This window comes from Phoxinus phoxinus (assembly GCF_949152265.1).
Source record: "Phoxinus phoxinus genome assembly, chromosome: 23".
NCBI lineage: Eukaryota > Metazoa > Chordata > Actinopteri > Cypriniformes > Leuciscidae > Phoxinus > Phoxinus phoxinus.
This window is the reverse complement of record NC_136898.1, coordinates 15,499,053-15,524,302: the sequence shown is the minus strand read 5'-3', so window position 1 is coordinate 15,524,302 and position 25,250 is coordinate 15,499,053. Positions and strand designations below refer to the sequence as shown.

At 37.7% G+C, this 25,250-nt stretch overlaps 3 protein-coding genes across 6 annotated transcripts in view; 1 reads left to right on the top strand and 2 right to left on the bottom strand.

Annotated features, from left to right (window-relative positions):
* Positions 1 to 1,852: 1,852 nt before the first annotated feature.
* LOC306991232 (schwannomin-interacting protein 1) lies at positions 1,853 to 9,149 on the bottom strand. Its single transcript, XM_079598891.1, has 7 exons — positions 8,718 to 9,149; positions 7,011 to 7,243; positions 6,726 to 6,856; positions 6,555 to 6,642; positions 6,335 to 6,448; positions 2,585 to 2,705; positions 1,853 to 2,453 (listed from the first exon to the last, which is right to left on the bottom strand). The coding sequence occupies exons 2-7, from the start codon at positions 7,206 to 7,208 to the stop codon at positions 2,353 to 2,355; spliced, it is 753 nt and encodes a 250-aa protein (XP_079455017.1). The 5' UTR covers positions 7,209 to 7,243; positions 8,718 to 9,149; the 3' UTR covers positions 1,853 to 2,352.
* A 1,121-nt stretch (positions 9,150 to 10,270) lies between these two features.
* LOC306991183 (uncharacterized protein) lies at positions 10,271 to 16,523 on the bottom strand. 2 transcript variants are annotated; one of them, XM_079598810.1, is made up of 8 exons: positions 16,098 to 16,523; positions 15,662 to 15,885; positions 14,948 to 15,086; positions 13,114 to 13,253; positions 12,760 to 12,812; positions 12,486 to 12,610; positions 11,541 to 11,858; positions 10,271 to 11,460 (listed from the first exon to the last, which is right to left on the bottom strand). In XM_079598810.1, the coding sequence occupies exons 2-8, from the start codon at positions 15,874 to 15,876 to the stop codon at positions 11,122 to 11,124; spliced, it is 1,329 nt and encodes a 442-aa protein (XP_079454936.1). In that variant the 5' UTR covers positions 15,877 to 15,885; positions 16,098 to 16,523; the 3' UTR covers positions 10,271 to 11,121. The 2 variants fall into 2 exon arrangements, with proteins under 2 accessions (XP_079454936.1, XP_079454937.1); XM_079598811.1 differs by having other exon boundaries at positions 16,233 to 16,387.
* LOC306991182 (uncharacterized protein) overlaps positions 15,928 to 25,250 on the top strand; it is a 31,299-nt gene continuing 21,976 nt past the window's right edge. Inside the window, exons 1-5 of one of the 3 annotated variants that reach the window (XM_079598808.1) lie at positions 16,049 to 16,125; positions 20,339 to 20,388; positions 20,984 to 21,094; positions 21,188 to 21,256; positions 21,440 to 21,490. Coding sequence is in view for 2 of the 3 variants with exons in the window: in XM_079598807.1 (XP_079454933.1) it covers positions 16,079 to 16,125; positions 20,980 to 21,094; positions 21,188 to 21,256; positions 21,440 to 21,490 (282 nt within the window). In the remaining variant the exon portion in view is untranslated. Of the gene's footprint in view, positions 16,126 to 20,338; positions 20,389 to 20,979; positions 21,095 to 21,187; positions 21,257 to 21,439; positions 21,491 to 25,250 lie in introns of all 3 variants that reach the window. The other 2 variants (XM_079598806.1, XM_079598807.1) reach the window with 2 other exon arrangements.

Below are 25,250 nucleotides of genomic sequence, written 5' to 3'. Positions count from 1 at the left end.
AGAGAAAACAGATGAACGTTACATATTTTTACCGTGATTGCATTGTAAATCTGAACTTTCGTGTTCGCAGTCCGTCCTATAGTTTATTTCCAAGCAAACTGCAGGTTGACCAATGACTCAGCCCTTCAACTTTCTCTGTCTATAATGCTGATTCGGTCTCTTCTGGTCTATTGCCCCATCAATCAGTAACAAACCATTCCGTAAACCCTTCATTCATCTTTCCATCCCCCATTTTTTTGTGTCCCATGTATTAGACAAGTTCTTTTACTTTGCAGTTTGTCTTTGCACAAATTAAGAGGAATCAACACGCGTCACTTCCTGACCTAACTGACCTCGTTTGCAATGAAAACTGCCTAATTTATGTCAAGACATGGCTGATGCATTCATCTATATGCACCTACATAACATGAAGCACTAATGACAATGTCCATGTTTGGTTCATGAAATACTTGAGTTTGTTTCTTAATAAATATTCCTGTGTACTACAGAGGGAGCTTTGGTATTACAGTATCATGTGTTCTTGCAGGTATGTTCGAGTAAATAATTAATACTCATTCATTCAGACAAGAATCGCTGAGCGGAAACCCAATCCAGCGTACAGTTCAACACAAAAGTGTGCATATCAATTATAAACACCATGATTTGAGTATTAAAAGTTTGAAAACGTAAAATAGAGAAATTTGGAAGCATTATTGAGATATATAAGACTATATAGGTAATCTTTATTCATTTAAAGCAATCCCCCAACACACACACACTAATATTAAAGCAATGTTTTTGTTTTGATAGATCTATATGAAATATCTTACCTGTTTAAAGGTCAAGGAAAAAAGGTAACTCCAATGTGCAGCCAAAATGCATTAAGTTCTTCACGCATCTGATAAAAGGTCAGGATGAAAAGTTCAGTGCTGTGTACGTACGTTTTGCTGCACTGCAACTACAGTCTCTGATTACAAATTACTTTCTCAATTTACTATACAGATCTGCAAAATTTTACTAATCATGTCTCAATCAGTAATTATGTGTGCTTCCTTCTTTTCTGTCACCTCTTTGCCCCCTCTCTCTCTCTCTCTCTCTCTCTCTCTCTCTCGAATGGTCAGTCAGCTGAGCTGCATGCAGTTGAGTACATTTATGTTCAACACACAGGTTTGTTATGTAAAACTTACCAGGGCTAAAGAAATCCGCACACATAATTGTAATGTATAACAAGCAGCAGTTTACAACTTCTTATGTTTTATATACCCCCTCAAACCTTTTCAGTAACACTGAAGTGGCCCATCATTCACATCAAACCATACACACACACACACACACACACACACACACACACACACTTATTTGTTCTAGGATACTTGAGGCACCTTAAAGTGGTAGAGAGGTTCTTCAAAAGGTTCGTCTAGTCTGGTTAACCCCAAAACGACTGTGAAGTCACCATATATTCAAAATCGATGATTCCTTTTAATGTGTATTTATTAGAAATTATTTATATAATTATGCACATCATTATTATTTTTTTCCAATTCATGTGGCCTTTTTAATCTTTAATCAAACTTACCCACCCTCTTGGAGCGACATCTCTTGATGACGTATTTATTGCAGTGAAGGCGGGACAACCTGTCAATCACATGAGATAGACCAATAGCAGACCAAAGCCCCGCCCTACATTTTTTTTTGTCCCAGAAGTCTTTTCACCTGTGTATACGTCACAACAAGAGAAGAAAAGACTAATTGCAACCTCCGTTTCATACCGACTTTAAGTATCACTTAATTTTTTGCAGAGTATGAATAGCATAATTGTCATGATTCCACTACTTGCATTTCCAATTCCACAAAAAAGGCTGACGAATCTGTATAAAATACAAAATAAATGATTTATTAAATTATTGTGAATACTTAGCACTGAGATATTAATTCTCATGTATAAGTTCGATACACAGGAAAGTTAAGGCACATTCATATGACACAGCATAATTCACACCATTTATATTCTTATGACGATTACACGTACTGTATTTCAATGGAATGCTTAATGTAACGGATGATTAATACAGTTATTGATCACATATGGCGTTGACAGCAGCTTGTTATATTCTCTATTTACAGAAGCAAAACTAAACCATAAGTGATGAGACATGAATCAGAGCCATTAGGGTTTGTTATCAAGGCACTTTTTTCCACAATAAAACTTGTGACTATAATCAATGTGACTCACATTTTAGCAAAAGTTTCTTTGAGGGCTACATTTCTTCAAGAACAAACAGGATATTCTGGCCTTGTTAGTCCACAGGATGAGTAACAGTAAATTACTGCTTTCAGAAAGTGCCAACGTTGAACTGCAGTTATGAAAATCATTCACAATGTCGTCATATCCTGTACATCCAGGAGCAAAGCATCTTGCTTATTCCGAAGATGGTCTCGCACTACAAGATGTTTCACCAGTTCTGAGCTCAAATCTAAAAGCACAAATCAAATTAGTACATGAGTAAATATCAATCTCATTTTAAAGGTGCTGCTTATCCACTTTGGATAAGTGTTTAAAGAAGCATGGAGATTATAACACACAGAAAATATGAGGAAAAGATACCTTGAATGTCTTCATTCAGTGAGGCCGTGAGCGCATTCAGCTGCAGTAAAGAGCATGTCTGCAGATCACTAAGGCTAAGAATCTTTCTTCTTATGTTCACGTTACTGTGGGTGACTTCTTGCTGAAATTAAAACAAAAATATGAAAATAATAAATACCACAGAAATGAATGACCACAAAGACAGTCGCACAAAAAAAAACACACACACTGGATTAAGTTCAAGTAACAGAAATCTTACACTCCTCTGCCTTAAAGGCACAAGTACCACAGCAACATTGCAGAAGTAAAACTCCCATTGATTTTTTTAATAAAGAAACTGATTTTTAATGATTCTGTATAAACCTTTAAATAAATTCATAGTTTTTTTCAGCAAGGATGGTTCTTAAATCTTTTTGAATCCAAGGCCCCTTAATATGAAGGATTAATGATCAGTATTTTTAAAAACATGTTTTATGCACAATTAAATATTTTAGAGCTTGGCATAAATAGACAAAATGTATATTCATTATAAAAATACCCATGGCCAAAGCAGTTTGGAAACCGGATGGATGAAAATTCTTATGGCGTTTTTAGATTTTATAAATTTACATGATTTTCCTATGTCTTGAAATCACACATTTATTTATATATAACAATACATTAAAGGTAAATATTTTAGTACATTTTGAGGTCCCCTTGAAAGTTTGCTGAGGCCCCCGGGTTGGGAGCCACTGCTTTAATTGATCAAAAGAGAAAGTAAATGCACTTCTTACGTTCCAGAAGATTCTATTTCAAATATATCATAAAACAAATGTATCACATTTTTCTATGTAAATGTTCCACAAAAATATTAAGCAGCACAATTGTTTTGAAATGTTTCTTAAGCAGCAAATCATCATTAGAATGATTTCTGAAGGATCATGTGACACTGAAGAATGGGGTAATGATGCTGAACATTCAGCTTTGTATCACAGGAATAACTACGGGTGGGAATCACAGGGTACCGCACAATACGGCTCACAATACGCACGATGCAGCAATTCTGCGATAATCGATATATTGCTAGACAATCCTATAATGATACATCACAATCTGTCTATGAAAACAAAATGCCTGTGAAAAGGTTAAGTGCAGGTTCTCTCTTTATCCCAGTCCAAACAAACTGTTAGAAAACAGCACAAAAAGTTTTTCAGTCTTCAATATTTAATATTTTAAGCTTATAGCTTATACTTTTTAAAAGCTTAAACTTTTCTTTGTGTGTAAACTGACATATTTAACTGCTTATCGACTTTATACAAATCTGGTACATTTCAAAATTTGCCAACCTCTTTTATTTAAACCTGGGAACATCTGAGTATTTACCAGCTTCCTTAAAATAAACCTGGGAATAGTGTTATCAAAAGTACCGACTTGGGTATTTAAAATTTTAAAAACGTGACAGCATTGTGACAGATACCAGCATTTCGAGCACTTTTGAGTGGATTCTTAAACACCTCTGATTGGCCATTGTGTTCACGCGCTCAACATAAATGTCTGTAGTAGTAGTTGATGTTTATTTTGAACATGTAAAAACAAAAACAAAAATATATATACATATACATATATATACACATACATATATATATATACACATACACATTTATAAAACAAAAAATATATATATACAGACATGCATACATATACAAACTTAAAATCAAAATAGCAGCTAAATAAGGTCATGTACTTCTCATCACAATCTTCCAAAATTATTGTAAGTAATTCAAATTAGAAGTTCCCATGTTCAAAAAGGAGCAGGAAGAAGTTCATAACAAACTTTTCAAGTCCTACCCCCTTTCTCTATGTCTATCCTTTAGTTACATACAAAACAATTTGTTTCTTCTTTAGTTCTTTTATACATACATCTTTTCATACATCATATATCTACCTACAGTTCACATAAACCCATGCATTCACATAAATACAGATGTATAGATACAAACATACACCCGCATTTAAATGTTTTCCCCTTTTCTTTTCTACTTTCATTTCCGTATATCTTATTCATTTCCCTCTATCTATAGCAGATCAAATAATAACACCTCCATACTAAACTTAATTTGTAGACCAATGAACCAATATACAATACTTTCACCTCGAGTCCTTTTCGTATCTATTTAATATATTCAGTTTAAATAGTCTTTTAAATTTACTTATTGTTGTACATGATTTCATCTCTTCATTGCAACTGTTCCATACATTAACTCCTTTGGTTGTGATACAGTGATATTTAGAATTTGTTCTTATACATTGCTTTTTAAATACAAATTTTCCTCTTAAGTGATGTTTGCTCTCTCTCATCTGAAACAACCCTTGAATACTGTTCGATAGCTCTTGATTATTTATTTTGTACATGATTTGTGCAGTTTTGAAGTCGACAATATCTCTAAATTTTAGTGCTTTTAATTTAATAAACAGTGGAGTAGTTGGTGCTCTATAAGTGGTTTTATTTATAATTCTTAAGGCTCTCTTTTGAAGGATAAATATAGGTTCAGTGTTGGTTTTGTAAGTGTTTCCCCATACTTCCAAACAGTAAGTAATGTATGGCAGTATGAAGGTACAATACAACGTATACAATGTTTGTTGATTTAATAGATAACTGGTTTTATATAATATAGCAATTGATTTGGCTATTTTGGCCTTTATATAGTGTATATGTGGCTTCCAACATAATTTTTCATCAATTATTACTCCCAGAAATTTAAGTTCTTTTACTCTTTCTATTTCAATACCATTTATCATAAGTTTTTTATTTAAGGTTGTGTCACGATTACCAAAAATTATAAATTTAGTTTTACTTAAGTTCAGTGTTAGCTTGTTTGCATCAAACCAGCTCTTCATCTTTTTTAATTCATTTTCCACTGTATCCAAGAGTTGTTCCAGATTTCCCCCAGAGCAAATTAAATTAGTATCATCAGCAAATAAAATGGTTTTCAGTATTTTTGACACCTCCCATATATTATTTATATACAAATTAAACAACAATGGACCCAGCACTGACCCCTGTGATTGGCTACAAGGATCAATACTTCAAAAACATGTTGTAAATAGACATATTTGCCGCTCTTCACCGAGCGCTTACACAGGTACGCACGGGAGCGTTTGAAAGCAGGTGTCTAAGGATATATTAGGGATCCGATGATAGACACATGCTTTCAAAGTGCTTGGTTATTAATTAAAATATTGATATTTGGCACCAGCGTATCGATTATAGTATCGCACGAAGAAGGACAACGATATATCGCCCTATCGATATTTTGTCCCACCCCTAGGAATAAATACCATTTTTAAAATAGATTAAAATAGAAAACAGTTATTGGACAATAATATTACACAATAATACTGTTTTTATTGTAATTTTTATCAAATAAATGCAGCCTTGTTGAGCATAAGAGATAAAATATTGATATATTATATAATTCAAATGAAATGTGACTGAGAGCTGGTTGGTTTGGTTAGTGACCGGAACTCTTTTTGAAGAACATGAAAGAGAAAATTACTTCTGGAAACAAGGCCACTTTTCCGTCATCATCTACTTATGTGATCCTGTCTAACTTTATAGAACACAAAAGTAGATATCTTGAATGATACTTTTGTGGTGCTTTTGAATCAATTTTGAAACTTGAAAGCTTCAGTCCCCATTACAAGCTCCACTTTTAAAACATCTCCTTTTGTGTTCCACAGAAGACGGACAGACCATACTCTTAGGTGAACTATGCCTTTGAAACCCCTCACCTCTTTCTCTTTCTCTTCGGCCAATAGCTTGTCTCTGAGAGCCCTGAGAGCTATTTTCACTTCATGTTTTAGCCCGAGAGAGCAACTCCCACGTACCTCCGCCTCACATGAGCTCTGAGGATGACAAAAACCTAATGCTTTTTTGCAGCCTCATAAATCATGACCTGAGATACAACTTGAAAAACTCAGGGAAACTACTATCACGACTATCTGCTCCCACCTCTTTGCTAGATGCTCCTTCGTCATCCTCCCCCTCGCTCTCACTGTTGTTGATGAAACAGAGCTGAAGATTTTTGGAACTATTAAATCTGTTTGATGGAAACAGTGTATATTTGAATAGAAACATCAGAACAACACGTCTCAACATTATGAACCTGCTCATGCGTAATACCGTGAGGTTATGACAGGAACACGGCAGGGACTGTAGTCGTTCTCATCTGGCCATGGCTCCCGGTGGAGTGAATGGTGTTTTGACCCTGTCCAGCATCCAAGCATTCTGTCTCGCTCTGATAAACCCAGACTCTAAAACACAAGGAGGTCAACATTGATAATAATAAGAAATGTTTTACTGTATTTCAGGTCAAATAAATGCAGCAAACATAAAAAAAACCCCATAATTATTCCAAACTTTGTGTTGAAGTGTGTATATATATATAAAGTCCAGATAAAATGTTACCTCTGCCTTTGTCTTTCTTTCCTCTTCCTGCCTTTCTAGCTCTGCAATCCGCAAACTTAAATCCTCCCACTGCATGATGGGTAGGTCGTGATCACCCGGGGGGGTCTCCTCACTCTTCTGTTTGGTCCTCTGGCCAGAGGGTGAGGGGTCATCTGTGGTCCTCTCATAATGCCTGTCGCTGTCTGGATTCTCCTCCATCCGTTGGAGAGTTATGCTAGTCCAGCATAGACAGGCTAAAAGCACATCCATTTCCACATGCATTTAATGCCACAAAATGATAAATAAGTAAATAAAAAGAATTAAGATCATTTCCAAAACTTTCCAAATCTTTCATAAAGCTAAATTATTTTGAAATATATTATATAGACATACAGTACTGGTTAAAAAAAGAAAAGAAAAGTATATTATGCTTATCAAGCCTGCATTTATTTGATTTGAAAATACAGAAAAAAAATGTAATATTGTGAAATATTATTACAATTTAAAATAATGATTTTCTATTTTAATATATTTTAAAATATAATTTTGATGCAAAGCATCATTACTCTAGTCTTCAGTGTCACATGTTCCTTCATAAATCATTCTAATATGCTGATTTATTATCAATGTTGGAAACTATAAATGGTACTGTACATTTATCTGTTACCCCTCCACAAAATGGGTAGCCTAAAAAAGTTATTTTTAAAGCACATTTCTTTAAGAATTTAAACATCCTATCAGAAGGTCTTTAAGTGATGAAGTTAGTTGTGGCAATTCAAGATTTAAAATGTAATGTATTGTTCAAAAGGTAAGATTATTTTTGTTATTGAGTTGTTTTTGAAAGTATTTTATGGTCACCTAGGCCGCATTTATTTGATCAAAAATTCAGTATACAGTAATATTGTGAAATATTGTTACAACTTAAAATAATGGTTTTCTATTTTTATAGCCTATATTTTATTCCTGGTGCAAAGAAGACTTTTCAGCAGCACATGATCCTTCTGAAATCATAATATGCCAATTTGCTGCTCAAGAAACATTACTTATTATCAATGTTGAAAACAGTTGTGCTGGTGCTTAATATTTGTGAAAACTACGATACATTTTATTTATGCATTTAAAAGTTAGGCCTTTAAATGTAGGCTATGCCTAAAGCAACAGGGTTGACAGTATGTAGCAAATTTTAAATTTAGCAATCAAACTTGGGCATATTTCCTAACACAGGAGAATTTGGAAACATGGCTGGTAACATGCCAAAAGACTCCTCGTGGAGACAAAAGGGGAAAAATACATTTAGCCTACCACATTTTTGTAAAGTTACATACAGTTACAAGAGAAAATGCCTGTATTAACACATAAAAGTTGGTATCTGCCTTTCATTGTTTGTGTCATTGTTCATGTTTACACATCATGAGGGACAAAATTAAGACACTAAGGCACTTAATGTCATTTAAAGGAAACCCATGCTACATTAAAATTCTTATTTTCAGAGAAAACAACTCAGCCCAGTCACATTAAAGTGAAGCAGCTTTTCTGTTTGCTTCGTGACGCATGACTATACGTGCATCTTCAAAAACAAATTTTCAGGAGTTTTTTATTTTATTTTTATCAATCATAGCTACACTTTAAATAGCCTACTTAATTTTACAAGTGACAAAGTTGGATCGCTGCTGAGCCCCTCCAGTTCCTGTTTTCTTTTCTGAAAGACGTTGACATTAATTCACTCACCTTTTATCGGAAAACTGATGTCGACATCGCGACTGTCACCTAAACGTCAATGTATTTATACATTTCGCGCAGTTTAGTGAATTATTTCTCCCTACTTCAATGCTTCCTCTGCTGGAGAGGAAACACCCCTTTGGATTTGGCTTTCCACCCGCCCTCCGTCCGTGTTTCTTCTCCTGTTTTCTTAAACCGCCAGCTAACGGCGACTTTTTATCGATGTCGATCTTCTGAACTTGTGGAGTCAGTTGCTTCTGTTAAAGTTTGAATTGCGCGAATGATTTGTATACTGTTGTAGTGACAGCTGGAAGTGCAGATAAGACTGTTTGGGAAGGGTTGAGAAAGTAGGTGTCCGATTTCACATGTTGGGAGTCGGGAGATGAAGACCGCGAGCAGATGGGAAAGTCTGCGGGACTGTGTCGTGTTCACACTGCTGATGAAAGCTGTGATGCAATGCTTCAATTATGTAGAAAATCACATCCCCTTAAACCCTAACATAAACTTCACATCGCATCTCTATGTAAATATTTAAACATTTCTGGAGGAGCTCGAGGTTGTTGATTTGCCATGAGTTAAGAAAGTAGTGAACTAAAACATTTAAAAAAAAACATCAGAAATCATTTAATTTTGGAGGATCATAGGCTACAGTAAAAAAAGAAAACTAAATGGAAAATTAAGAAAAAGGTTTAATTACTAAAATGTAAAGTTGTGTTACCATCAAGTAAACAGTTTACACTACTGACAAAATGGTTTTAATGACTTAAAAAGAGAGATTATGAAAAAATATTTATGGCAAAAAAACAACTTTTCCTAGCAATATCAGCGTTTTGAGACCCATTTCTGGGGGTTTACAATCTCTGGACAGTTACATGGACATAAAAAAGGAGTGTAATGTCATTGAACCATTTATGTAGGCATACATATATAATATATATGTATACAGGTTAGTGAAGGCAATGATCGACCCTAATGATTTTTTATTTTTAGTCAGGAGCTATCAAGTGTGTCTGTATTACTTGCTCCTGCGCTTTGCTGTCTTTAAAACTAAAGTACAACATAAGTAGGCCAACATAAGTACAACATAATAAATGTTTACAATCAAATGATTCAATTAAACGTCATTCAATGCTAATATTTTATTTATATGTTATGCTAATAATAAAAGAAAACAATGTGGATATAGATTTAGACATTGTAAATTATACACTCAATCATGGCCACTTCATTAGGTACACCTTGTTAGTACTGGCTTGGGCCTCCTTTTGTCTTCAGAACTGCCGTAGCTCTTGGATTTTGGTCCATATTGACATGATAGCATCACGCAGTTGCTGCAGATTTGTCGACTGCACATCCATGAATCTCTCATTCCACCATGTCCCAAATGTGCTGTATTGGATTGAGATCTATTGACTGTGGAGGCCATTTGAGTATAGTGAACTCACTGTCACGTTCAAGAGATCATTTTGAGATGATTTGAGCTTTGTGACATGGTGTGTTAACTTGCTGGAAGTAGCCATCAGAAGATGATACACTGTGGTCATAAAGGGATGGACATGGTCAGCAACAATACTCAGGTAGGCTGTGGCGTTTAAACGATACTCAGTTTGTACTAACAGGCCCAAAGTGTGACAAGAAAATATCCTCCACACCACCCCTAGCCTGATGGATCCATGCTTTCATGTTGTTCACACCAAATTCTGACCCTACAATCTGAATGTCGCAGCAGAAATTGAGACTCGGCATATTGTCCAATTTTGAGCCTGTGCGAACCGTAGCTTCAGTTTCCTGTTCTCAGCAGACAGGAGTGTCACCGGGTGTGTGTTCTGCTGCTGTAGCCCATCTGCTTCAAGGTTCAATGTGTTGTGCGTTCAGAGTTGCCCTTCTCCAGACCTCGGCTGTAATGAGTGGCTTTTGAGTTACTTTCTATCAGCTCGAATCAGTCTGGCCATTCTCCTCTGAGTCTGGCAACAAGGCATTTTTTCGCCCACAGAACTGCCACTCACTGGATACTTTCTCTTTTTCAGGCCCTTCTCTGTAAACCCTACAGATGGTTGTGCGTGAAAATCCCAGTAGATCAGCAGTTTCTGAAGTACTAAAAACAGCACGTATGACACCAACAACCATGCCACATTCAAAATTACTTAAATCACCTTTCTTCCCCATTCTGATGCTCATCTTCAGCAGATCGTCTTGACCTACATGCCTAAATGCATTGAGTTGCTCCCATGTGATTGGCTAAATAGTTAATTAGATCAAATTAACTTTGATCTTTAATTATTTTGTGTAATTGTTAAGAATCATTAAGGTAATTTTATTCCTTCTGTATTTGACTTTCTTTTCCTACAAAAAGAAAGTATCTCAGGTATGACAGGAAAAACTGTGTAATTCAATTAATTTTCCTCAACTCTAGCTAAACTCGATCAGTCTGTTCTGGCGAAGCTTCCAAAAGCTCCCACTGTGTGGCATCAATGAGCCTATAGTTGATCTGTCTGTATTTCTGTGGGTCTTTCTTCCTCTGTCTGCCCACCTCTTCATATAGACTCTGAAACACTGGCTGAGGGGGTGTGAACCGGGCCACCCTGGCCAGATCCAGATAATAATCCCACTGATCCTTGTCCAAATGGAGCAGGTGCTTCACCTGCACACCTGTGTCTTGTTTTTTTTGCATCTCTCTCTGCACCTCCTTCTCCATCTCTGCCTGGGTGGGCAGCTTTACCAAGCCCTCCAGAACACCAAGAGCAAACTGAACCTATGGATAAAAATGATAATGAATCACATTCACTATTCAAACTGTAATCAAACCATCCAGTTTTTTTTCTCTCTGCTCACCTGACAGTCAAAATGTATGAAAGGGCAAATAATTTTGCAAATGCCAATAAAAAACATAGACGGGAAGCCAGGGGGCAGCAAGTACTTGTAGAGCGGAGTCACAAAAAGTTCCTGTACATCCAGGCCTAGCTCTGATGGACAAAGGAAAGGGAAGTTAAAGTTGTATCCTGTACAGAACAGAAGAATATCAGCCCGGGTCACTGATCCATCCTGGAACTGTAAAGATCCATTCTCCAAGACCCCAACGACAGAGGTAGCCTGCTGGATACCCAGAGGCAGAGGTAAGGACATAGTTGGTGTGCTATGACTTAGAATCACCTAAAATGAGAAAGAGAGAACACAGAGTCACTCTACTTTCCATCTTCCGGCAGAGAGGCCAGCTTCTCTTTTCACTCCTTATACTCCTTACAGTTCCAAGTGTTTAAGATTATACATTTGAACTACTGATATGGATAGGATGGACAAATCCACACAATTTTATTTAAAGGGATATGGCAATCGTAAAATCGTTTTTATTCAAATGTATTTACCCTCAAGTTGATCCAAACCCATATGTCTTTCTTTCTTTTGTGAAACTCAAAGAAGAAAAAGTCATGCTGATCTTTTCGATGCTATAAAAATGAACAGCGGGAAGGTTTAAAGTAGCGATGAAACATATAATGTGACAGATCTTTTCTTTGTTGTGACATACATCCGAGTGTAACAGATTATCAGAAAAAAAAAATCTTTCTTCTGCTGAACACAAAAGAGTAAATGAGCCCCATTGACTTCCCTAGCATATTTGTCAATGGGGCTCATCAAGTGTTTGGTATAAATAATACTTCAGCGCGATACTGACATATTTTCATTTTTGGGAGAACAACCCTCTAATTCACAACCAGACAAAGCCACTTAAAATGGTATATGTAATATTGTAAAAAAAAAAAAAAAAGTTAAGCCACAAACCCGAGCATTAACTTGGGCTAACTCAATGGAAATGTCCACACCAGATGCTCTGGCCCCCAAGACCACAACGGACTTGTTGGCGAAGGGCTCTGGATAGCGGTACGAGTGACTGTGTAAGACTTTCCCTGCAAAACAGCAGCGGAAGAAGGCAAAGATAAATGTAAGAGGATGAGAGACAGAGAGAGAAAAAGTGGAGATGCAGGGGTGTAATGAGACTAATAGTTGGGGCTTTTAGGGTTATGCATTTGTAGTGATCAGTGATCATTTGTTGTACCTTCAAAATGCTCTATTCCAGGAATGTAGGGCAGGTGGGGGTCGGAGTAATGCCTGCAGAAAGAGGAAGGAAATATGAGTCAGCGCTGAGACGCTAAAGGGCTCCTGTGGTCTTCTGAATTCCCTCACACAAATGCCACATGAATGCATAACATAATACCCATTCACATCACCTCGGAGAGAATTCAGCGAGATAAAAGCCTCTGGGAATATTATGGGGTAAATGAACATGCCACTATTTGAATAATGCTATGCATTTAGAACATCACGAAGCTGCAATTGGAGATTAGATGCAATTGTGTCCATTTGAGCATGTCTGGGAGATAAAAGGACTCTTTAAGATGGCATTCCTCACCCGTTGCAGACGAACACTGAGTCGAACGTCTGCGTGTTCCGGTCTCCACATGTGCGGTGCGAAATTACCTCCCACGTCACAGCTCCCCCCGTCTCCGTCTCCATGGAGACGGGCTTCACCTTTTCCACCGCGGTGTTGAACTGTGAGGGACAAAGCAGTCTGTCATAAGCAATATTCTTGCTTCTGTTGGTAAGAAAAATACCAATACTGAGAACGTTTCTACTGTGGCTTCTAAACACTTGACGGGTCTTTCGATTTTTGCGGTGACGCTGATGTCTTTGTCTGACAAGCAGAGGTCAGCGGCCCCTACAACCGTGATCAATAGGCAATCAGTAATGATCTCAACTTTCTGGCCACTAGTTGATGAACAATTGTACCCTAATAGCTGTTGATATTCAACTAATACAGTTTATATAGAGTTTTATATAGGAGGATTATGATCATGTTCCAGCAACTATGAAAATAGATGTCAGTAAATGCAGACTTTTTTAAAGCCATTGCTTTCTCAGACTAGAATACATGGACACATGCCTTTGTCAACTGATGATTTATCCATATTGTCTGTTAAATGCCACACTGTGAGAAGAAACATCAATATTAATTGTGTATACTATACTTCCCATACCACCCGTTTCTCTCATTATTTTGGAGTTTAACCTGCTTCAATACTCAAATATCTAGAGACATTATGTTTAGGTCTGGAAAACAAACAGTCATAATGGTGATGGGCTGGTTTATAACAACACTCTGGATGGTTTGTCGGCATTAAAGGATAATTCCGGTATTTAACACCTTGAGTCTATATTGTAGTTTGTTTTGGATGAACAAGAGTGGTGGACAAAATTTTTTTGACAATGGTTCCTCTCTCGAGTTTTTGACTATAATAGAATTGGCCATGGACCCATTTAACATTGGAGTCAATGGGCATGTCCGAAAATGTCATAAAACAGCCAATAATGTTCGTTTACAAAACTGTTAAACTCACCGAGTGGTTAGTGGTGTTCGTTGATGATTATAAACAATATATCGTCACAATATATGATTCCAATCCGTTTATTTAGCTATAGTGGAACTATTTTTTCAGACACTTCACAACCGTGTAACTTCCGCTCAATATTTTAATCTGAAGCGTTAGCACACTCCCGACCACTTGATGGCGATAACCGATGTTAAATCGAGCGGGTCCTCCATAATCCACTTTTCATAATCCATGTTACAAGTAACAATTAATGAAGGTTTTGTTTGTTTATTTCACTTACTCTCCCGGAGCACAGTTGCTCTGCTCGCTAGCCTTATGAGAAACGGAAGCGAGCAAAAAGACTACATCGACCAAATGTAAACAGCCCCCTTTCCGTTTCCGGTAGCGCATTTATATTAACGAGCACTCAGTCCTTCAACAGAATTCAATGGGATTTTACAAAATGACGAATAAAACACGACAGAAACTGTATTTCGCAACACTTTTTGTTTCTGGAACATCAACTAACATCACTAATCACTCGGTGAGTTGCACAGTTTTGAAAACTAATGTTAAAGGTTGTTTTAATGACATTTTCGGACATGCCCATTGACTCCAATGTTAAATGGGTCCATGGCCAATTCTTTTATAGTCAAAAACTCGAGAGAGGAACCATTGTCAAAAAAATGTTGTCCACCACTCTTGTTCATCCAAAACAAACTACAATATAGACTCAAGGTGTTAAATACCGGAATTATCCTTTAATAAATCTAAAAATGTATTGTCAACTCACATTTCTTGCATTAAAAGAAAAAATTAGTAGGAGACTGATTAAGTTTCATTACAGACATAGAATGTATATTAACAAACACATACCTTGATATGACGTGCGATATCATGTCTCTCACAGTATTTTTCCAAATACAGCTGAACCGACGTATGGTGCAAAAAAGAAGGCAGGTGGTCATCAAAGGGAAATTCAGGGAACATCATAACCTCCTTAGGCAAATTGGTTCTTTAAAACAGATATGGGATTTTATAGTACACAAAGTTGCATGAAAATTGGACACAAATGAAAAACAAATAAATTCCCTGCTCAAAATAAAAAGACACATCAACCTAGACTGGTTTGCTGGTCTGTTCTGCCAGCTTGGTAAAGTCTATTATTTATTTTTAAATCACATGCCCTCATAATCTTTAAAAATAAAAAAACTTCACCAGCAGCAATAGTAAACAACTGCAATCCAGCGTTCCAATCAATTACCGATGGGCAAAATCAAGTCCTACATTTTTTATTGTTTGAGAAATTGTTTCACTTGGAATACATCACAACAGGGAAGAAAAGGAGAGGCTGCTCAATACAGAGAAATGGGTGGAGCTTGACAGACAGCCTAATAGCTCTACCCATAGCCAAAACCTAATTTAAGTCAAGCTCCACCCATTGCATCCAAAGAGAACTATTACCACTTCCATTTCATGGCAACTTTAATAGGGTTCAGCTTGTCAATCTGGGAGATCAGACGATCAGAAAACCACGGTTTAAAATGCCTTTATTCTCAGCAGGATTATGCACAATTTATTGTTCTCTACCTGAGGTCCCTATACATACTGCTGTGGACGGGATACACATTGTCATGTGAGCCCACTCGTTCCTCATAGAACCAGGTCCCACCAAAATGATCAGTCATTTCATACACCACGGGTGGATCAAAGGTCTCGGGCCTAGACAGGATGTGTCGAGCAGCGCAAAGCCCTGCCGGCCCTGCCCCTATCACCGCTACACGAGTTCTTCTCCTCTGCTCCATTCTCCAGAGCTACACGAAAACCGACACAGAAATAAAGAGACAATAATAAATAAAGTTTCGGAGTAATAAATCCAAAAGTATTCTACCCTGCAATGTTTTATAATGTCTTGTCATTTATAGAAATAACAATTATTTTTATCTTGACAAATGTAGGCTACGCATGCGCAGTGTCGTTCTTTATCAGTAAACCTGCAGGTCTCATATGAGTCAGAAGCAATTACCTGTTCTGGATCGGAAAACTCACCGCCGGTAATCACTCACAAACACCACACACACACACAAAGCTGTTTACTGCGGAGATTTAGCGAGCATAATCCCCCATTTTGAAGGCCTTTCGAAAAGAAATGCTTATTCACCACAACAGTTGAATAATGTGTCACTAATGTGAACTTCGGTCATGTCTTTGAATCAGCTGCCTCCAATCAATGTGGATTTCTCCTCTGTTGTTTGCTGTGGGAAGGCTGCATTGGCTGAAAGGAAAATCTTCCGGCATGCTCACTTTATAACTGTCAGGTCTTATCAGTAACGAGACACACACTCACACTATACGCCACTGCCAACAGTTTCACGATACCAACAACGTTCCTAACACATTTCCCTCGTTTCTTTCAGTAGCCTAATGATCTGACTGACTGTAAAAGCGGGGCGGATGATATAAAGCGCGTGCAATGAATTCAAAATAAAGGCACACTTTCACTTTCACTCTGTCACTTTTAAACCAACTATATCTAAAAATTCGATGAAACAGACACACATCTGAAACTAAAAGCGGTTACCTGAAGTAGGCTAGGCTACTTATTGACATCAAGTTAAGTGTGTTTGCTTGTTTAAATCAAGTTAAAGTGTTTATGGTGCCCTTTAAAGTAGCTATGCTGGTGCTCTGATGGTATCACTATATGTTTATGGTATTTAAAAAGTCAGTGCCATTGTAGCCTACTTTTTTGTTATTGAATAGCCTTTGTATAAGACGCTGAATATAGGCTACTGCATACAAACATAAAGGCTAGTAAAATGGGCACTTTATTTTACAGTCCGATCTCCAAGTACATACTATATAGTCCTACTTATTATAGTGATTACAATAACTGGGTAATAATTATGTACGAACCTACTCCTAAACCTAAACTTAACATATTACACCTTCTTAGGTAAGTAGCCTACACTGTAAGTAGGCACACGTAAGTACACGTACTGTAAAATAAAATGCAACCGCAAAATGTTGCATCAGGAGTGTCACTTGGCCCTGTGAAATTCTGTGCCTCTGTAAAATATTAGTACTGATAAATCCTTGTCTGACGATGGACAGATTACCATATACTGACCAATCAATACTGACAGAATAATTTCCCCTCATAATAGGCCTATTTTGTGAACGAAACACTCTTTTGATGTAACGGTTCAACGGGTTTGGGAAAATGTAGCGATTCAGACAGTTCACTCTTGCACCGAATCATTTGATTTCTCACTTCGAAATAGCAACGGTATACTTTAGTACAGAAAACAAAAAGGAATGCTGGATGAGGTTATTTACCAAAACAAAACTTGTCTTCTATCGTTTCAACAATGAAGCAGCTCTTTATTGCACACAAATTTTTGCATGGATGCTGCACTGCAGGTGAAAACTATTTATATCCATATCCATAACATCATCAAAAAAGAATATCAAAATATGGTGACAATTTTTTTATGGGAGGCCTTTGATGGGAGGCCTCCTGGTTGACAGGACAGTGTAACTGATCAGATTGGCTTTTGATGTGGTGGCTGTTGTTGGGCCCTGTTACGAGTGTGGCTTATATCGGATCAGTAACTGTAAACGTTTTATCAGTGTACTTTAGCATTCATAATAGCTACTCAGTTCTTCACTTTATATAAAAACCCCATAATTGATGACTACTATTACTGAATTGGAAATTAGCATTGAGTGGAGCAATGGATGTTACATTACATTGCAAATCACCATAAAGATTATGTTCAAGTTAATTATATTTAATTAAGTTTAAATTGCATGATTATAATTATGCAGAATTTACCGCAGGCGTTTAGTCTTTTTGTGTGTGTTGGAGTATAATAGGCCTGGCCTATATTATACAAGACCTTTATGAAAACGCTCAGTTCTAAACATCTAAAAACCCTATAAACATCTCTACATTTACTACTTGATCAATATTGATGTTAATAGTCTAAAACTTTACTGGCTATAATTTATTGGAAAGAAAAAGTTGTAGATACAACATCAATCGCTAGTGTATACGTTGAGGGTTATCTTTTCTGTCAAGTACAGAGTTCTTCTTTTTTCTGCCTCTAAATATCATCCTGTTCTTTTTTCCAAAGTTATGTCTTTGACTCGAGTAAACTTGGAGTTTGCTGACATATATCAGGCTCACTGATCCCATGGTGGCATTTTATCAGAGCTTCTCTGGTCTGAATGTCTATAGAGCAGGATGGACACAGGCCTCACAGATAAAGATGATAAGCTTCGTTTCTGCTGATCATTGACGTTTATACTAGGGGATATTTTACTATTTGCTCTCCAATTATGGTTCATGAATGATTAATCTCAAATAGCTGGTTCAAAATAGTCAAATGAGATTGGAAACGTATAACACCGGTCTACGCTTCTAATGCAGTAGAGGCTCCAAGGCTGTTCAGTTTTAGATATTAGCTTTAAAACCTGTGTAGAAAAATGCTCAGTTACTGATACTAGTGATTTGCATATTTTTTTCCCAGTGATTCACTTTACAATGATTCAATTTCACATTTAGGATACAAAAGCTCAAGGCCTTAAAGTTGGCATGAAAATTCACCCTATCTATTTGCTAAATGCATGTTGTAGATCTTATTTTGAACAAGTTATGGTGCATGCTTTTCATCTTTTGACCTCGTAATTTTTTCTCAATCTTCCATGCAGTGAAACAACAGACTTCTCTCTGGTGACAAATTTCTGAACTTCTTCAATCATTTAGTACAATTAAACACAGCCCCACTCACAATCCACTAAAATCTCACATTCAGATCTGCCCCCATCTAATCAACAACAGTCAATTCTTTCTTTTGCAATATTCAATTCACTCTGATGATGTACAGCATAATATGGAAGAAAATAACTTTTTCTACTTCCATTTCATCGACTTTTATACCGTAGCCCAGGGGTTCTCAACTCTGGCCCTTGAGTTTACACGACACCGTTGTCAACTAAAAACCGAGAACATTTTATGCGTTTTGGTTGTTCATTTACACATCAATGGCGTTTTGGGGGCCTGAAAATGCAAACTTTTGAAAACAGGTTTCGTAGCGCAAGTTTTTGAAACCGATACCGTTATTGTCTCCATTTAAACGTCAAATATGCGAATTTGTGAAAACAGTGACGTCATGCGCATGCGTGTTACATGTTCAGTCTGGAGTGTAGTGTTTCTTTACAAAGTGACATCGCCAACTACTGGCAGCATTAGACAGCGTTTTTTAATCGTTTTTGCGAATCCGTGTGAACGCGATTGTTTTGACAATGTTGTCACCATGTACGCGAAAAACGTAAAGGATAAACTTTACTGTTTTTAATACATCGTTGTTGTGTAAACATAACCTGAACCTTGAGGGCCAGAGTTGAGTAGCCTCAGACAATGCATTAGCTCAGTGCTGTTCAAACCTGTCCTGGGAACCCCCCCACCACTGGACATTTCGTTTGTCTCCCTCACTAGCTCATTTGTACAGACTGCAAGACTTGAATTGGGTGTGTCCGATAAGGAAGAACATATGCAGTGGTGGAGGGTCCTCAGGACAGGTTTGAGAAGCACTGCACTAGCTGACCGTCCACTCATCTGATGCCTATTGCTCACAAAAATGGTTAGGACTTTCTCAATATAGCAAGCTCTAATCTGATTGGCTGACTTCACGCAACTTCCAGGAATATTTATTTTCTATATGTTATCTATATGTGGTTTGGCTCACTATTATCAACTCATTCCCCAGCAATGTTAAATATTTAAGTTGCTAGTCAGCGCCAGCATTTTTGGTCATTTTCACTAAACGTTTATGTCCCTCAGAATATTTTCTTGTATGAATTTTTTCATTTCTCTAATGTTAGGCAATTTTAATTTAAATTTGCTTTTGAATGTTTGGTGATCACGTTAGCTTAATCTTCCATAAACAACTTATATCAGCTCCTTCTAGTTTATGCAGATCTTCTTCTTTGGTTGGTTTCGGGTTTGTTTCTGGAATAACATTAATTGCCATTCTTTTTTTTTTTGTGGTATAATCTATTGGAGATAAACTTGTCCCTTACTGTCATGCAAAAGCAAACTGTGATTGGCTGCTATACATGTTGATTAGGCATCTCTTCTTGTCTAAGTGTGCGTTTTTTTCCCAGAGTATTGTGGGCCTTTGTCAAGCATCGGCTGTGTGTTATTTGTACTGTTAACTTATTAACATTGTGCCAATGTTAATGCTCAAGTCTTGTCATCTCCAGTTTATGGATCACTCCTATACTACTGAACAGAATGATCCTGCCGCCCTTGTGTAAGCATGCAGCCCACATCCTGAACCATTCAGCCACCACCACCACAATCACATGTCCATACACACACACATATATATATAGCATTAAAAAAAAACAAATCAGGTCGTTCTTTAGGATTTAATTGAATGAGAATGATGCATGAGAAAGACAGATAGAAACATGTGTTGCATTACAGTACATATTCATTTATAACATCTATGTTTATTTTAAAAGATGCCATGAAATTTTAATTAGTTTCAGAGGTTTGTTCAAGAGGTTGTTGATCAGTCATATCCGATGAAGTATAAATAAAATCCCCAAGAGGATGAGGAGTCCTTTCCCACAGGCACGTGAGCCAGGAACATAGTCATAATCCAGATAACATATTCGTGTCACATCTCTGGTTTGCATTTTGTTTCTGAAGCATTAATCTTTCCACCTTTCAGATATGTATCAAGATAATGTCCTCAGATTAGGCAGGATTAGCGTCAAGCACACATGCCAACATTGTACTTAACCTGATTAACCCCACTGGGAAAGATAAACCTCCTGCGTCCACCTCCTCAGTCAATTATGTACTTGACATCCATAATCATTAATGTTATTTACAGACAGCCTACCCCACTGCTGGAGAGTGTTTACTTGAAACTCTGTGAGACCAGGTTATTGACAACATTTACTTTTCTATTGAGAAAGCCAGCAACAGCTCTGGGATGCCTGAAACCGGTAAGTGTAGTCTCTATTGCTTATATAAATTTGAACTTGACTTGACTTATAATTAATCCAGATTCTGTTTTGAACATCCTGATGATTTTCTAGGATGTGGAAAACGCAGCACTACAATGCCTCCCTCATTTCCATGTTGCACACAGAAGAGTAAAAATAAATGTAAGAATAAATACAAAATGTTGAAATAAATTAATGTAGAATAAAAGCATAAATAAAAATAACAAAGAATAGAAAGTAAAAGAAAGAAAGAAAGAAAATAATAAAGGTAAAAAAGTAAAAACAATTTTTTATCTATTCTTATTTTCCTATTATTATGTTTTTGTTTTGTTTTGTTTTCTGCAGAATTGGGCCTCCATACACTTCAGGTCCATTGTGAAGCGTTATGAGCAACAGGTTAGTTTCCCCAGGAGGCCACTTGATGGCAGCAGTAAGTCACCCTCTCTGGTTTGGCGCCCTAAAGCATGATGACGGGCATTGTGTGTGGTGTTTTCAGCGATAGGCTGTGGGTTGTCGGAGTGGGAGATGTCCAAAAAAACAAATATGACGATTCCTTTCGCCCTCCGTTACGTGCCAATCAGAGATAAGATGCTAGTCTCCGAAAGAACGCGAATAAACTCTTGCGGGGGTTCGAATGTCGTTCAGAGGGGGAGGAACGGAGAAAGAAAAGGTGTTTGAGAGAGACAAGACAGCCGGTGGTTCATTCAGCCCACCAGCATACAGTGGCGTGGCCCCATGATATACATGGCGAGGGGGCGCAAGCGAAGAAAATCGCTGTATGACAGGACATGTAGGTGCTTCATTATGGCACAGTGTCCCAAACGAAGTAGGAGACAGCGCAAATCCTTAAAAAGCAGAGAAATGGATCTGTGCTAGTGCACAAAAAACATCAAATTGAGAAGAAGGGCGAGAGGAGGAGGAGGGGGTGTGGGAGACCGAAAAAGGGAGAGGCAGAGAAATCGAAAGAATAGAGTGAATCAACCCTATTTTCCCCCAGTCTTTGTGTTTTACATTCAGCGCAGGTCGCTTCCTGGCACTTCATGGTTTCGACCCAGCCGTATGACGCACCGCTCCCAGATGAAGGGGACCTGCTGCTGCTCGGGCTGATAATGATAATAGTTATGATGATAACAGTAATAACCAACTTCCCATGTCGCTCTCGTCCTGCCAGCTGCTTACGTGTTAGGATTATCAGCCGTTCTGACACACTGCAGTGGAGATGCTGCGGTACCCTGGGGCGTGAGCGCGTGTGCGTTTCTGTGCGTTCGTGCATAAGTGCGTGCATGTGTAGGTGTTTACGTGGTGATGCCCTCAAATCTGTCCCCCTTGCCTCTATTTTCTGCTGATTACACTCTTGCCTGAGGTTGGTGGCCCATTCATCTGTAAGTCCTGTTCTGATGATGCTCAGGAGTGGGCAGTTACCCACTCGCCCTCTCCACCTTTAGAGCCCCTCTCTGTTGGACCTGTGCATCTAAAGGACAGATAGGACAGGTGGTTCGGTTGATACCATGTTCTCAATGGCTCTTTGATGTTTTATATTGCTAAATTGCATTCATGATAAGAAAGCAAATGTTTTACCTAAAGAAACATGAAACGCTCTTAAAAATAAAGGTTCTTTATTTGCGTTGGTGGTTACACGAAGATCCATAGAACCTTTTCATCCCACAAATGTTCACTACATATTTTTTCTTCAGAGCTGCTTCGGTAAAACAATCGCAACCTTATTGCAAATGTAATTTAAAGAGGACCTATTATGCAAAATTCACTTTTACATGGTGTTTGAACATAGGTCTATGTCCGCAACCACCCTATAATGGTAAAAACCCACCCACTCCTCTTTTTTTAACCCTCATAAATCATAAGCAGTGTCTCAGATTAAGCTCTTTGCAGATTCTAGCTTTTGTGATGTCACATATGCTTAGGCCCTGCCCACGACTGATCTGCCCTATTAGCATAGACTCGGATTAACAGTCCGCCATGTTTATTTCCTCGCCAGAATATTTAACATCACTATTCCAGAAAGAAATTCATTCAAGAGCACTGAGTGATTTTCTGTTTTTCTTTTGTTGTTTGATTCATGTTTAACAGCATATACAGCAGTAGGTACTGTATATTACGCTGCTTTCAGCTTAATACACAGATCTAATATACACATGCAATTTCTTTATTTGCTGTTTACGTTCACAGACATAACCGACTGTGTTTATGTGAACTTAGTGTGTTTTTGACATAACCCTGTGTGTATTTGACTGTTACAACACAATAACAGCAATACAACGTAAAAGAGAACTTTGCTTCGTCTGACAGCCAGCTTTCTGTGCACATGCTTTGGATGTGTGCGTTCAGAGAACCATACATCAGAAGTTAGACTGATATGGCTTTAAAACGCATGCAGATAATACACTTTCATGATGATGAACTGCAATGTCACGTGAGCGAGACCGTGATAGAGATAATCAAAACCAAACAGATGTTTTAGTTTTTGGCATAATATTAAGCTGTAAAGGCACAGCCCTCTTCTGGAAAGCGGGGCGGAGAGCAGCAGCTCATTTGCATTTAAAGATACATGCACGAAAACAGTATGTTTTTCTTTGCACTCAAAACTGTGTATTTACAACATGGTATAATAAATTATTTGTGGGGTATTTTGCACTGAAACGTCACAGACACATTCTGGGGACAACTGAGACTTATATTACATCTTGTAAAAAGGGGCATAATAGGTCCCCTTTAATAATTCAACACAAGTTGTTAAAAAAGATTGTTGGTGTTGTAGCTGCTGTATGCTTTGTTTTTAGAGTCCGACTCATGGACACTCTTCTGCCTCACTTCACATTCACAGGTGTTTTTGTCATGTCTCATATGCTGATGACTATGATGCTCTGACTCAGTAACTAAAAATGACATCCTTGATTTGTACTCACACAAATGCGCAGAAAGGACTTCTGGTCTGAGATCATTCTAATTTTGAGGTACGAGGATAAGCAATTAAGTCAATTAGCTGGAAGTTAAGCTTCTATTGAATTCCAAGAATAGAATCTAAAAATGCTGCCGGTGAAATGACATGTGAACGCACGTTGCTTGATGGCATTTCGTGGCGAGAATGGCTCTTGCTTTCGTAATTAGCTTTCTTTGAATATGTAAATAAGCAGATGTTACTTTTAGTGAGTAGTTGGCTGCCAAGAATCCCAAACAGGTGTAATCCAGAAAATGGAGAGTCAATTTGATCTCAGTACAGGTTTTTTTTGTTTTGTTTTACGGTTATCTTTTCATTGTGTGTTCATATAAAATATTGAAAACAATATTGAATTATTATATTATATTATACTCTTACTCAAGTGTGTGTGTGTGTGTTTGTGTGTGTGTATAGCCTCATTTTGTGGACAGATACAAGCCCTTCACAGTGGCCAGGGGGATTTTGAGCCATTCTTCCAGAACAGTGGCCAGGTCACTATGTGATGCTGGTGGAGGAAAACGTTTTCTGACTTGCTCCTCCTCCAAAAAAAAAATAAATCTAAAGATATTTAGATCTGTTGACTGCAAGCCATGGGAGAAGTTCAAATTCACTTTCATGTTCATCAAACTATTCTGTCACAAGTCTTGCTGTATGTATTGGTGCATTATCATGCTGATACACGGCACCCCCTTCAGGGTACACTGTTTGAACCATTAGGTGCAAATGATCCTCAAGAGTGGTTTGGTAGTCCTTGGCAGTGACGCGGCCATCAAGCACAGTAGGGAATGTCATGATATTGCTGCCAAACCATCACTGATCCATCCGTGCTTCACTCTGGGGACGCAACAGTCCGGGTGTTAAGGCTCTTTTAGGGTTTCTCACTTTCTCCACACCGTAACTCGCGTGTATGTGGGAAAGACAGTGAACGTGGACTCATCAGAGAGCAATACATGTTTCACATTGTCCACAGCCCAAGATTTGCACTGTAGGCACCAATGAAAGTGACATTTGGCATTGGCACGAGTGGCCAAAGGTTTGGCTATCAGCCCGACCATGAATATTGACTCTGTTGAGGACCCGACAAACAGTTTTGGTGGAAACAGGAGAGTTGAGGTCCGCATTTAACTCTACAGTGAGTTGGGCAGCTGTGGTTTTATATATTTTTTTGGATACAATCCAGGTTAGTACCTGACTCCCTTT

Excerpts from the sequence above, each read along its gene's own strand:
- LOC306991232 (XM_079598891.1), bottom strand. The coding sequence starts at position 7,208 with ATGGAGGAGAATCCAGACAGCGACAGGCATTATGAGAGGACCACAGAT. Across the intron at positions 2,706-6,334 it reads CCGAAGAGAAAGAGAAAGAG|CAAGAAGTCACCCACAGTAA; the intron begins GTGAGGGGTTTC and ends TTTTAATTTCAG. Across the intron at positions 2,454-2,584 it reads ACTGAATGAAGACATTCAAG|ATTTGAGCTCAGAACTGGTG; the intron begins GTATCTTTTCCT and ends TTGTGCTTTTAG.
- LOC306991183 (XM_079598810.1), bottom strand. The coding sequence starts at position 15,876 with ATGGAGCAGAGGAGAAGAACTCGTGTAGCGGTGATAGGGGCAGGGCCG. Across the intron at positions 15,087-15,661 it reads AGTATGTATAGGGACCTCAG|AACCAATTTGCCTAAGGAGG; the intron begins GTAGAGAACAAT and ends TCTGTTTTAAAG. Across the intron at positions 12,813-13,113 it reads TCAGTGTTCGTCTGCAACGG|GCATTACTCCGACCCCCACC; the intron begins GTGAGGAATGCC and ends CTCTTTCTGCAG.